At 40.3% G+C, this 13,945-nt stretch overlaps 2 protein-coding genes across 2 annotated transcripts; one reads left to right on the forward strand and one right to left on the reverse strand.

The window, feature by feature from the left end:
* Nucleotides 1-3,030, reverse strand: LOC128398647 (olfactory receptor 6F1-like). The gene is made up of 2 exons (XM_053359895.1): nt 3,003-3,030; nt 1-950 (listed from the first exon to the last, which is right to left on the reverse strand). The coding sequence occupies exons 1-2, from the start codon at nt 3,028-3,030 to the stop codon at nt 1-3; spliced, it is 978 nt and encodes a 325-aa protein (XP_053215870.1).
* A 2,061-nt stretch (nt 3,031-5,091) lies between these two features.
* On the forward strand, nt 5,092-13,676 carry LOC128398648 (vomeronasal type-2 receptor 26-like). The gene is made up of 6 exons (XM_053359896.1): nt 5,092-5,309; nt 5,566-5,857; nt 7,484-8,344; nt 9,155-9,376; nt 10,871-10,997; nt 12,913-13,676. The coding sequence occupies exons 1-6, from the start codon at nt 5,092-5,094 to the stop codon at nt 13,674-13,676; spliced, it is 2,484 nt and encodes an 827-aa protein (XP_053215871.1).
* Nucleotides 13,677-13,945: the final 269 nt, after the last annotated feature.

The raw sequence follows: 13,945 nt of genomic DNA on the forward strand, positions 1-13,945 counted from the left end.
TCATTCACATGCCAGTGCAGGATTTCTAGTCAACAGTTTCCTCAATGCATTCTGGACATCCTTGTTCCTCAGGCTGTATATAATAGGATTGACCATTGGTGTCCCAACTATATAGAGCACAGAAAAGACTTTGCTTAAGTTGGGATACCAAGTTGTTGTAGGTACACCATACACCACCATCAGTGTCCCATAGAACACTGTAACCACAATGAGATGTGAGGAGCAGGTGGAAAAGGCTTTTTGTTTGCTTTTGGCAGATGGGATCTTGAGGATGGTGGAGATGATTTTACAGTATGACAGAATGGTAAGAAGGAATGGAGAGAAGGATACAAGAGAAGCAATAAGGAAAGAAAGGATTCTCACCAGTCGTGTGTCTCCACAGGCAAGTTTAACCACAGGTGCCAAATCACAGAAGAAATGATCAATCTTATTAGAGGCACAGAAAGGCAGCACAGAAACCATTGGCATGGTGACAAATAAGGAAATAAACCCACCAACCCATGACCCTATCGCTAGCTGAATGCACACTCTGAAGTTCATTAAGTTTCCATAATGCAGTGGTTGGCATATGGCTACGTAGCGATCATAGGACATTGCTGCTAGAAGAAAACACTCGGTAACTGCCAGTGAGCCAAAGATGTAAAACTGGAGGAGACAAGCTGAGAAGGAAATGGCCTCATGGGCAGTCAGTAATGTTTTCAGCATCTTCGGAACCACACTAGTGGTGTACCATATTTCCAAGAAAGAGAGGTTTCCCAGGAAGAAGTACATGGGGGTATGAAGGCTGTGGTCAGTTAACACAACCGCTGTGATCATTATATTCCCCATTAATGTTACTATGTAGACCACAAGAAATATTACAAATGTAGGCATTCTTAGCTCATGAAGGTTCCCAAATCCTAGGAGAATAAATTCTGTGATCACTGTTTGATTAGGGCTTGCATTTCCACCTGAAAAACAGACACACGGTTGATGAGGAAGAGGAAGACAAGCAGAGCAGGGTATCTGTTTAACAGAATCTGAATAATTTGACTCCCTATAATCAAATGGAATGTACAATCATATTGAGCAATACAAAAACTTCTTTCCAGTTAACTCTCTTCCTAAGCCATTTGCACATTTAGTTATGTAGGAAACTCATCTCCATTGTTCTTCTGGTGAGTGGCAGCTGGGCTGCTTCCAAGAAGTATTTGCTAGTACAAATTTTGCACATTTGTACATTCTGCAAAATTTAAATATTTGAATACATAGAGCAGGGGTAGCCAACATGGTGCTTTCTGCTGTTGTTGGATCACAGCTCCCATCATCCTGACCACTGACCATCCTGGCAGGGGGTGATGGGAAATTAGCTACCCCTAATATAGAGGCTTGTAATCTTTGATTCCTCAAACTTGCCCAGAACCTTTGGACAAAATTCATAGACTCATAGAACTGTAGAGCTGGCTAGTATCCCAAGGGCCATGTAGTCCAGCACCTCACAATGCAGGAATCTCAACTAAATCTCAACTAAATCTCAACTAAAGCATCCATGACAGATGGTCACCCAACCTCTGCTTAAAAATCTCAAATGAAAGAAAGTCTACCACTTTCCGAGAGAGTCTGTTCCTGTATCAAACAGCTCTTGCCATTAGAAAGTTATTCCTTATATTTAGTCGGAATCTCCTTTTTTGTGACTTGAAGCCAATGGTTCTGGTCCTACTCTGTGGAGCAGGAGAAAATGAGCTTCTCCACCTTCCATGTGGCAACCTTTGAGATATATGAGGATGGCTATCATATCTGCTTTTGAATTATGGTGCTGGAGGAGACTCTTGAGAGTCCCATGGACTGCAAGAAGATCAAACCTCTCCATTCTGAAGGAAATCAGCCCTGAGTGCTCACTGGAAGGACAGATCGTGAAGCTGAGGCTCCAATACTTTGGCCACCTCATGAGAAGAGAAGACTCCCTGGAAAAGACCTTGATGTTGGGAAAGATGGAGGGCACAAGGAGAAGGGGACGACAGAAGACGAGATGGTTGGATAGTGTCTTCAAAGCTACAAACATGAGTCTGACCAAACTGCGGGAGGCAGTGGAAGACAGAAGTGCCTGGCGTGCTCTGGTCCATGGGGTCACGAAGAGTCGGACACGACTAAACGACTAAACAACAACAAATCATATCTCCTCTCTGTCTCCTCTTTTCCAGGTTAAACATCTCCAACTCACTCAACCATTCCTCATAAGGCTTGGTTTTCAGACCCTTGATCTTCTTAGCTGCCCTCCTCTGCACATGTTCTAATTGTTATATTTCTAAAACCAAGTCTCTGGTGCTCTGTCATACAAAGGGAAACTAGACCTGATTGTGCAGGGAACCTGCTGCTCTCCTGATGTTGTGGATCCACTCACAATAACCCCTTCCCAGGGAGCAAGAGCTAACCTGTGAAGGTGAACAAAGTAGGCAAGATTTCAATGGCTCTATTTAGCATGACTAAGGGAACAATCCTATGCACAGGAAGCTTGTGTGAAGCAAGCCCAGTGTAAACTGAACTGGCAGAAAGTACATCAGATCCAAACTCTATTCAGGGGCAGGGCTACTTATGGCCGAGCCAGCCTAAATATGACAGGAGGGAAAGACGCCTTTAAAATGTGTATTGAGTTATACCCTCCATCTTGCTGGCTTAATGTACACCAGGTCTCCAGGACACATGCCTGAGCTGAAAGGGTTTGAAATCCAACCTAGGTCTCCCTTCCCTCTATCCCCCCCCCCATCTGTTTTAGAGCTTATGCCAATTTAAGATTCTCCAGGCTCAACTCAGATGACTGGATCCCAGCTCAGATAAGGATGGGGAGATAAGCTGGTGTAGTCTGGGTGTTCCGGGAACCTCCCAGCTCAACCAGAGATCTGCTGGATCCTAACTCCACTCATGCTGGTGGATCTTGCTGTAGAATTGAGTCTGGATCCAACTCAAAGTTTGTCTTTTTAAAATATTTAAAGGAAAGGCAGCTAAATAAATGAATTTTGTTTTACCTTTCAACACATTGTCTTCTAAATGCATCTTGCAGGTCTTGGCTATGTATCTATCATAGGTTATAGGTTATTTCAGATTCATATATATATATATATCTCATATATCTCCCCGTTGGGGAAAACTAGTTCTTGTGGTGCTTTATTCTGAGAGAGTAGCTAAAATGATGCGTCCTTGGCAAACCAATAAATAAGCAAATTGTTGAACTAATTAGTAGCAAAATATTTATATTTAGCACTGCCATAATAATTTGATTGCATGAACAATAGGGATTAATTTGTATCACTAGCCTATTTCCAGTTGGGAATATTTATTTATGAGTCAGGTCAAAGTTCTGGTAGCTAAAAAATAAGGGAGAACAAAACGAATCCCCCCCTTCTTTTTTTGAAATGGCACAGTCAACATTGTGACAATCAGAGTGCATAATTGCCTTTAAATCTGTAGCTATGCATTTTTAACGAATGATATTTGTATATAAGCATGAAGAAGACATATTGGAATGTTGTTATTCTTATATCTGCATTTGATAAAAGCAGACACACACATCAACAACCTAGAATTCACTAGAAGATTTATTTATATTAGTAGTTTAATATTAAATAATTTAAACTTATTTATTATAGTAACAGGGCACAGCTGTTGCACTACTTCACAACAGCCTTGGCAGACATATAAAATATGTGAGAATGGTATGATTTTTCTAGAGTTATATTAATATTTTAAATGCACCCCCATCTTAGCTTCTTTTCAGCTTATATCCTATATTTGTAGTTCTTCTGTGAAGTATAAGATACAGTAGTCACTTATATTATTTACGTCTACTATCCATCAACATGTGATCCATACAACATGTATTTTTAATCTTTTGTTGGAAGCTGCCCAGAGTGGCTGGGAAAACCCAGCCAGATGGGTGGGTTAGAAATAAATTATTATTATTATTATTATTATTATTATTATTATTATTATTATTACCAACTCCTAGAGGCCATGGGGGCTTCAGCCCCCACAATAAATATTTAAGGGGCCAGGGCCCCACAAAGTTGATGGGCATTCCCATTCAAATGGTGTGTCTGTACTGTGTCATGTGATCAATTTTGCAGGGCAGGGCTTACCTGGGCCCCCACAATATTTCATTCAAGTTGGCACACCTGATGTGATCTGCTATTTCTATGCTGTCGTGTTTGCTTTATTGATTTATAAACTAAGTGCAAAATTACTAAAGCACATTTTAAAGCAGACAAGATTGAATTTTTGGGCTCCTTTAGGAGGACGGGTAGTATATACATTCAATACACAAATAAATAAATTCATCTGTTTCCAGACTGAGGAATAGCTGTCAACCTTCCCTTTTTTTGCGGGAAATTCCCTTATTCCAGTGCCATTTCCCGCTGCTTCCCGCTGCTATCCTGGATTGTTAGATATATTGTAGACTGTCCCCAGGACAGGTGAGGCTGCTGATCCCTTATTTTCAAATCTGAAAGTTGACAGCTATAGACTGAGGCCTTGTTTTTCTGGTGTCTGATCCTTCCTGTAAGTCCCCAGAAACATTTACATTCTATAATTTCCTATCAAACTAGGTGCATGAGGAAACACCCTTTTCAGATGTGGCAAACATGTTTTCTTGCGCAATTTCTCAGGGAATTTCAATTTTGAATTCTTGATGCCATTCATTATCATGAGCAGTGCAATTAGTTGCTGCATGTCAAAAATAAAAAGCAACGAACAAGCCAAAATGTCATCTGTGTAGTTGTAGTTACATTTATTATCATGATGAGTATTATAATTAACTGCTGCTTGCCGAAACAAAAACAAAAAAGCAACTTAGTTGTGGTTTCTGTTAATTAAATTAACAATATATACCATGAAGGATGCCATAAGTATATCCTCTAGCACTTAGAGGGAGGGCTAGCAACTAAAATGATTTATTCATCAGAATGATCCTCAGGTCTTTCTATTTGCAATTACAGACTTAAGGACTGTTTGAACATTCAGATTAGGCCATTGTAATCTTACAGGCTGTTGGGACTGTTTTATAGACTTCAACAGAAGAATCTGCATGTAGATGGAAAAATTGAACTTGTGCTGGGGATAATGGTTCTCTTGGTGTTATGGATGCTCATTCTGCTCCCTCACATAGCATGCAAGGCTCACACTGTTAAATGCAGGGTCTGGTATCCACACCCTCCATTCCACAAGTATCATCAATCAGGAGACCTCCTCATTGGTGCTGTTGTTTCCCATGGTGGCTTCATCTCCTTCTCACCAGATTTCACGATAGAACCTCCACAGCCACTGATGGAAGATTTTTTGTAAGGGTTTAATTTTTTTACTTAATATTGGCTTCTTTTATCTTAGAAGTAGAATGATTGGTGGTAAGCAAGCCATGGGCTGATTGTCATCTGATGCCCTTTTAAAATGTCTTGTGGGAGGGGGGATTATTAGGTTGTCTTTGGTTTTGGTTTTATTATGTGTTCTGTGTTTTTTTAATATGGTGATTATATGTGCATATGCATGATGATAAATTGTAGAATATCCTTCTGATACAAAATGTAACTCTCATTCTAGAGTATTGCCTAAGAATTACCAGCATATTGTGGCCTTGGTCTTCGCAGTGAAGGAGATTAATGAAAACTCTCAGATCTTACCCAATGTTACCTTGGGCTTCCACATCTATGACAACTATTACAATTCTATGTGGACCTACCATTCTACAATGCTACTCATGTACAGTTTGGAGAGATTTTCCCCAAACTACAACTGTGATCTACGTAATAAGCTAACTGCAGTAATTGGTGGTCTGGATTCCCAAATTTCTTCTAATATGGCCATTTTCTTGGATATGCACAAGATTCCACAGGTAAGATTATGCAAATAAGAGTATGACAAGTTTACAATTCCTTCACAACTCCTTAGTCATAGTTGGGTGCAATGGATGCTTTTGAAGGCAACAAATGAATCTTATCTTACATGTTAGTGTCATCTGTGGGAGAGGGGTGTTATTGTTTTATTTTGTTTTTCTTCTCATTTTTATTGTGCATTTTATGTTTTGTACATTTTTATGCAGTGAACCACCCTAAGAGCTTCAGATGGTACACAAGGTGGTACACAAATTTAAATCAACATCATCCTCATCATTTTTAGGTGCTAGCCCTCTTCTTTGGATGAGAGCAAGTTTGCTACTCTCTTTCTTTTTATTAAGGAAATCATGGGAGTCTTCCTTCTGGAAGAAGTGACTAAGCAGGATTTCACATGGTACAAGGGGTCAATCAGATTGGGAAGTGCATCCTCATTTTAATGGCAGTGCCACCCGCAACCTCTTATTTTTTAAATCTTCATGCCATCTACCTTTCCAATGTTTGGCAATATGGGACTAGGCATTTGACTATACAGGGTGTAAACTGGAATTTCCGGGATATTTTTAAATCAATGTTAGGTTTTTGTTTGCTTCTTTTTGCCTACTCCACGTTACCCTCTACTGATACAGATTAGCTTTGTGAATTTCTCTGTTTCATTTCCTAAACTGGTAAGTGGATTTGATCATCATCAAGCATCCAATGTTTCTATGCTTAGGTATGAGCACTCCTTTCACTGCCAACCAGCTTAGAAGGCTGTTTGGTATGGTGCCCTGTCTGGCCTTCTGGATGCCCCCTGTGTAACATGTACCAACAGCGGTGGGGTACACCAGTCAAGTCACAAACTCCCAGGGATCCCATTTAATGAGAGATGGGAAACTGCTTCATCCCATGCGATTAAACTGATGGAGTTCAGCTGGGGTAGTTTTGCAGAGTTTGGTGTTTTCACCAGTCTGCAAAGATTCAACCTGACTGCACTTAATTATGTTTGGTTATGTTTAATAAATATAACCAAAACTGGCCTCCTGATTCTCCCTTCTGGTGTGCAGGAAAACACAGTCTGTATGGCCCGTTCATAACCTATAAATGCCACATTCTCATTGACTTTTAGTTCAGTATTTTAAAAGTTCAAAGTACTTAATTACTTTGTTTTTCCCTCAGAATGTTTACTGTGAATTGATTCATGAATCTCAATGAGATTCTTCAGGACTACATATTATCATAATGCACCCCACTCTGTAAATAGCCCTCGGAAAAAGGTAATTTAGGAAGCTTCCAAACCAGCTGTTTATTGAGCAGTGATTATTGTATATTTGCAGAAAACCTGCATGGAACTTATATAGCATTGCCTCTTTATTAAAAATATTTATATCTCATCCTTCTTAATTTCACTGAATAAAACTCTGATAATTATTCTAAAAATGCATCACTTGCAGACAGATCATAAAACAACTTTAAATTTGAGACACCTTCATACAGTTCACTAATTTTGCAAGTAAAATGGCTGTCAAGAGTAGAAATGACATGTGCCAATAGTGCCAATTTCTCTAGCACTGATGGGCAATGAATGGGAGTTTAAATCACCAAAAGTGAATTTTTATCTTCAATTCCATCTTCACATGTATCCTTAGCTAACATACAGCCCTGCTCTGGAGACGAACTATAAAACCCCAGGCCTTTTCTTCTACCAGATGGTCCCTAAGGAAGACCTTCAGTATGATGGGATTCTCCATCTGCTTCTGCACTTCAGGTGGACGTGGATTGGGACCGTTGTTATGGATACTGACAATGGAGAAAGATTTGTGCAAACTGTGCTTCCAACGTTTCCCCAGAAAGGTGTCTGTCTTGCCTTCATAGAAAGAATCCCCATTCCAACTTTTATCCCAGAGGTTACCAGCATGGTGGATCGTGGGAAAAACATAAATGATAAAATAAGAAACAGCAAAGCCAATGTAATTGTGGCTTGTGGGGAATCTTATTCCTTGCCATTTTTTAGATGGTTGTCATTTCTGTCAGGTGTGGACCACATGGCAAAGAAACCTAAAGGCAAAGTGTGGATAACAACAGCCCAGATAGAGCTCAATTCATTCTCCTATCAAAGGAATTGGGATATAGAAACTTTCAATGGTGCAATAGCCTTCTCATATCAGTACAATGATGTGCCAGGATTTCACCAGTTCGCTGAGGGCAGAAACCCTTTCAGCACTTCTAGAGATGGTTTCATCAGGGACTTCTGGCAACAAGCTTTTGACTGTGCATTTCCAAATACAACAGTGGGTGAGGTGCCTGAGAATATTTGCACAGGAGAGGAGAAGCTGGTGGACCTTCCGTCCACCTATTTTGAAATGAGCATGACTGGCCATAGCTACAGTGTCTACAATGCTGTTTATGCTGTAGCTCATGCATTACATGCCATGTCTTCTTCAAGACTGAAAAACATAGCAATGCTGGATGAAGGGGATCTGAAGCTTCAGAATCAACCATATTGGAAGGTAGTTAGCTAAACATCCTCATGGGGTGTAGTTAAACTAATTTGAGAAGTAAGCTGTCTCCCTATACTCTTTCAGTACTTATGGTTATATCTTCCTTAGTCTTTCTGAAAGCTAGAACCATCATATTTAATTCAACCATCAAGCTATCTCTACTTTCTTATTCGTTGTGTATGTGCTGAACCCTAAAATCTTTGTAACCAGTACAGAAATCCACATTTTGAAGCTACGTCTTTTATAATCTTAGGAAAGTTTGCTCCTGCATCTGGCTGCAAAAGTGGTCCAGGCAGGATTGCTTTTGTGCGGGGACAGAAAGACTTGCATGCAGCCACTCCAGTTTCTGATACTAGAAAATTTCAGCAAGGGGGGGGGGCAGAGGTATTTAAGGTGATGCTTTCTGCCTTTTTGTCCTCTTTCTTTCTGAGCACAGGATCCAACCTGCCCTCCCAGTGTGAATTTAACTGGTTGCCTTATTTGGGGGCAAGAATATTTTTTTGTCCTTTTCTGTGATTGGCTTACAGAGGCATTCCCCCCCCTCCTATTCCATACTGTCATGCCAAGCTGCCACAGTTAGTGGTGCATAGTGGATATTTATGTTGATAGGTTATGTTGATGATGGGTGGAGGTAGAGACTTAAACATGTGGTGAGTAGGGTCTGGAACCTGTGTCCCTCACTCTTGAGGGGGCATGAATGGGTTTCTAAAAAAGCTCAATAACTTTGCAAAACAAATTAGCAAATGCCGGAATTATGAGACAAATGCAATTTCATGACCCACCTGCATCATTTTCTAAAGCTTTATATTTTCAATCTAGCTCCATCACCTTCTGAGACATATCTCATTTAACAACAGTGCTGGACAGAAGATTTCCTTTGACCAAGATGGGAAGTTAGTAGCTGGATTTGATATCATCAACTATTTATGTGGTTCAAATATATCTAAAGTAAAGATTGGAAAGGTTGATCCTAGGGCCCCTTCAGAACAAGTATTAACCATCAGTGAGAATGCCATCACATGGAACAACTGGTTTAACCAGGTAGGATCCACTTAATAGCAGTTACCAGCTACTACTTGTTCCTTGAAGTACTGGATGTCAGTAATGATACACAAAATTAATTTCCTGAGGTATTACTCAAACGAATATACTTTATATAAATTTGTAAAAGTTAATATACTTCATAACATTATGCTTGGCATGGAGAAAATGGATAAAGGTAAAGGGACCCCTGACCATTAGGTCCAGTCGCGGATGACTCTGGGGTTGCGGCACTCATCTCGCTTTAATTGGCCAAGGGAGCTGGTGTTTGTCCGCAGACAGTTTTTCCAGGTCATGTGGCCAGCATGACTAAGCTGCTTCTGGCGAACCAGAGCAGCGCACAGAAACGCCATTTACCTTCCCGCCGGAGCGGTGCCTATTTATCTACTTGCACTTTGACATGCTTTCGAACTGCTAGGTTGGCAGGAGCAGGGACGGAGCAACGGGAGCTCGCCCCGTCGTGGGGATTCGAACCGCTGACCTTCTGATCGGCAAGTCCTAGGCTCTGTTGCTTAACCCACAGTGCCCCCCGTGTCCCAGAGCAGTTTTTCCGCCTCTCACATAACACTAGAACCTGTGGATGAAACTGAAGACAGATAAAAGAAAGTAATTCACACAGTGCATACTTAGACTATGGAACTTATTCCCACAGGATGGCCACCAACTTGGATGGTTTCAAAGTGGATTGGACAAATTCTTGGAGGTTCAGGCTAAGAATGGCTATTAGTTATGATGACTATGTTCTGCCTCCACAGTCTGAGGCACCTGAATAGTATGGGGTGAAGCAAAAAGTGTTCCTGTTCTCAGATCTCCTTGCAGGTTTCCTACAGGTTATTGTGAGAACAGATGCTAGACTAGATGGGCCATTAGCCTGATCCCGCATATGTTAGAAATAAACCGATTTCAACTCATATTTTCATTATTTATCTTAACAATTCTATCAGGTAATATTCAACAATCCAAACATGAAGCAAAATTCATTTAACTCTGAACTGATACATTAAGCACTAGATGGCATTATAATATATATATATATATATATATATATATATATATATATATATATATATAAAATATACATGAAATCTCCTCTACACCCACATTCCTGGTACTTTTTACAACTTTTTACTACTTTCCAGCATATTTCCAGCATATTCCAGTCCATTGGTGTAGAAGGACACCACTAGTGGTAATGGTTGAAAGACTGGACAGAGATGGGTAGAACAAAGATGAATTCCAAATGCTAATCCTAATTTTCCAGTTTTATAGTGATAATTGGGCATGCATTTGTGGGACTGGAGTCACATAACATGGTCCCAAGACTTCAAAAGCATGTTAGCATATGATGGAACCATGCATTACTAGCAGCCAAAGATAAATCTTGTTTATCTTGCTTGTTAAAGATAAATCTGAAAATGAAAAGCCCACCTCGAAGCTTTAAAGGTCACCAAAGGAAAGATTATTGGTTTTTGTCCTATCTGCTTTATGAATTAGACACAACCTATTTCTGAATGTGTGGAAAGATGCCGTCCAGGTTCTAGCAAGAAAGTGAAGGAAGGGAAGCCATTTTGCTGCTATGATTGCATCTCATGTCCAGAAGGAAAGATTTCACATGAGGAGGGTAAGGCTTATATTGTATAGGTTTATTAATAAAATGAATGCAGTCTAGAGGGATAGGTTTGTAAAGACCACTTTATATAGAGATAGATAGATTTTCTATGTTGCACTTCACCATATGGCTACAGGGCCATGTAGAATATAATGAAATATGTCAATACACACCTCTAGAAATCAGTTAAAATATTAATGCAAAATAAACTCACAATAAACTAAAATAACAGTGGATAACCTAAGATAATTAAGGGTATGACAAATTGAACTAAATCTCCCCCCCCCAAAAAAAAACCACCTAGAAGAATAGTCATAAACTCATTCTATTTTTTAAAAAATAAATGTTTGAATGAAAAGGTATGAATTAATATATGTTATTTGAATATATGTGCAATAAGGTCTGGTGAGACCTGCTGCCACCACAAGATTCTGTTAGGCTTGGTGCTGCCGCGAGGCCCGGCAAAACCACTGGCATACTTCTGGAAGCCTGTGCCACACTGCAAGTGTGGCATGGTTCCTGAAGCATGTCGGTGGCCACAGCATGCTTCTAGGCCTTGGCAGAGGCCCTGTAGATGTGGTGGTGGAGGAAGCAGGAAATCACAGATTGACATAAGAAGCCGGGGCAGCTTCATGTTGGTCTCCTACTAAAAGTGAACCAGAAAATATCACCCTTGGGTCTTGAAAAAACCATACTTTCTTCTGCTGTTTTTCTTGAACATGGTAACATCATAATCTAGTTTGTTTGTTTACACAAAGTAACTTGAAACAACTTACAACAGAATGCCACTTCTACACTTGAGTGGGGGCAAATTTGCCACACTCCATTTCCCCCAGGAAAGGAGATTTAAGTGGTCTCTTCCTGAAGAGGAATTGTGGGTGGCCAACCTTAATGTGTGGTGCAATCATAGAGAGGGGGAGCAGGCTTTTAAGCTTTGATCCTCCCTGAATGCTGCAGACTTCTCTTTGGAGAGCCCCACCCCCCGCTCCTTCCCAATGCAATGTAGGCTTGGGTTAGGTGGTCATTTCGGAGCTGAATAGGAATTTGGGAGTGAGCCCATAATTCACCTTGATATTTCTCTATTTTGCCTACTTCGTACTCTTTAGTTTAGTTTAATTGTCTGTTAGTCCAGACAGAAAATACAAGTCAAGAGAGGTGGGATAAATAACTGAGGAAGTATTGGGTTAAGGACACTCTTGAGTCACTTTATGCTGCCTTGATTGGGGTCATTGGGTGTGCCCTTTAGGCTGGCATGCACACTGGGGTGAATGCTAACCTGATGCGGCCAGTGTGTGCTTCTCAGGTCACCAACCAAAGGTTATTAGAATTTTCTTTCCAATCTTTTGCTCCAAGGTGACAGGTGTCTCCTGTAAACATACCTAGGAGTAGGAAGTGACATGTTTTCTTCTGTCTTAGGAAACTTTTCCATTCAAACTATATTTTGGTTTTGCTAGCTTTAATTTGGTTTGTAGATATATAATCTCAGATAATTCTGTGTCCCGAGTCTTCCTTTGGGTATATAGACAAATACATAACAACCCCCCTTAAAATCAGCATTAAACTATGAGTAAAATCTAAAATGTAGGCACCATGATTATGGAGCTGGCTAAGTAGATCACTGTCCTTAGTCATGAACAATATTTGGTGCTTTGTTCCAGATGTGTGCAACTATCACAGAGAAATCATTACTTGAAGAGTGATGTACATTTAATACCTCTAAGAGGAACAGATATAGATATGTTTATGGGATGAATATAAGATTGACAGAGACTCATTTCTTTTTCAGACATGGGTGACTGCTTTAAGTGCCCAGGTGAACATTATCCAAACAAAAACCAGGATGCATGTATCCCCAAGGAAATAAATTTCTTGTCTTATGAAGAACTATTGGGGGTCAGTTTAGCCTCTTTTTCTCTCTTCTCTTCAGTTATCACAGCTCTGGTACTAGGAATCTTTATAAAGCACCATGACACTCCCATTGTCAAAGCCAACAACCGGGACTTGACCTACACTCTCCTCCTCTCCCTCCTGCTCTGCTTTCTTTCTGCCTTGCTATTCATTGGTGAACCTCAGAAGGTGACATGTCTCCTTCGGCAAACTGCTTTTGGGATCATCTTCTCAGTGGCTGTTTCTTCAGTGTTGGCAAAGACTATCACTGTGGTTCTGGCTTTTATGGCCACCAGACCAGGATCAATAATGAGAAAATGGGTGGGAAAAGGACTGGCCTACTCTGTTGTCTTTTTCTGCTCCTTTATTCAAGCAGGCATCTGTACTGTGTGGCTGGCAACTTATCCCCCATTCCCAGATGTTGACATGCACTCAATGACAGAAGAAATCATACTAGAATGCAATGAGGGGTCTGTGGCAATGTTCTACTCAGTCATTGGCTACATGGGCTTCTTGGCCATGGTCAGTTTCACAGTAGCTTTCTTTGCCAGGAAGTTACCTAACAGTTTCAATGAAGCCAAGTTCATCACTTTTAGCATGTTAGTCTTCTGCAGTGTTTGGTTATCCTTCATTCCTTCTTATATGAGCACCAAAGGAAAATACATGGTGGCTGTGGAGGTTTTCTGTATCTTAGCATCCAGTGCTGGGTTGCTGGGCTGTATCTTTTCCCCAAAATGTTATCTAATTTTGTTGAGGCCAGAGCTGAACAATAGGGAACAGCTAATAAGACAAAATATTTGTTGAATGTGTCCATGAATTCTTCTGTAATCTGCAGTGCCCAGCACAATATGTGTATGTTCTAGAATAGCTCTAGATTTTTTTCCTTGCAGCATTTGTTGTATGTAGATTTTCTTTGCAGCTCTCCAAACACACTCTAGCAGTTTGTTACTAGATCTTGTCATATGTACATCCATGCCCATGAACCCATATCTGATATGCATAAGATCTTTATTCTTTTTAGTGTGTGTTGTTGTTTCCTTTATTGTGGGTTATGGCTTGTTTCAGTAGCTGTA

Source organism: Podarcis raffonei, chromosome 13 (assembly GCF_027172205.1).
Source record: "Podarcis raffonei isolate rPodRaf1 chromosome 13, rPodRaf1.pri, whole genome shotgun sequence".
In the NCBI taxonomy this organism is placed as follows: domain Eukaryota; kingdom Metazoa; phylum Chordata; class Lepidosauria; order Squamata; family Lacertidae; genus Podarcis; species Podarcis raffonei.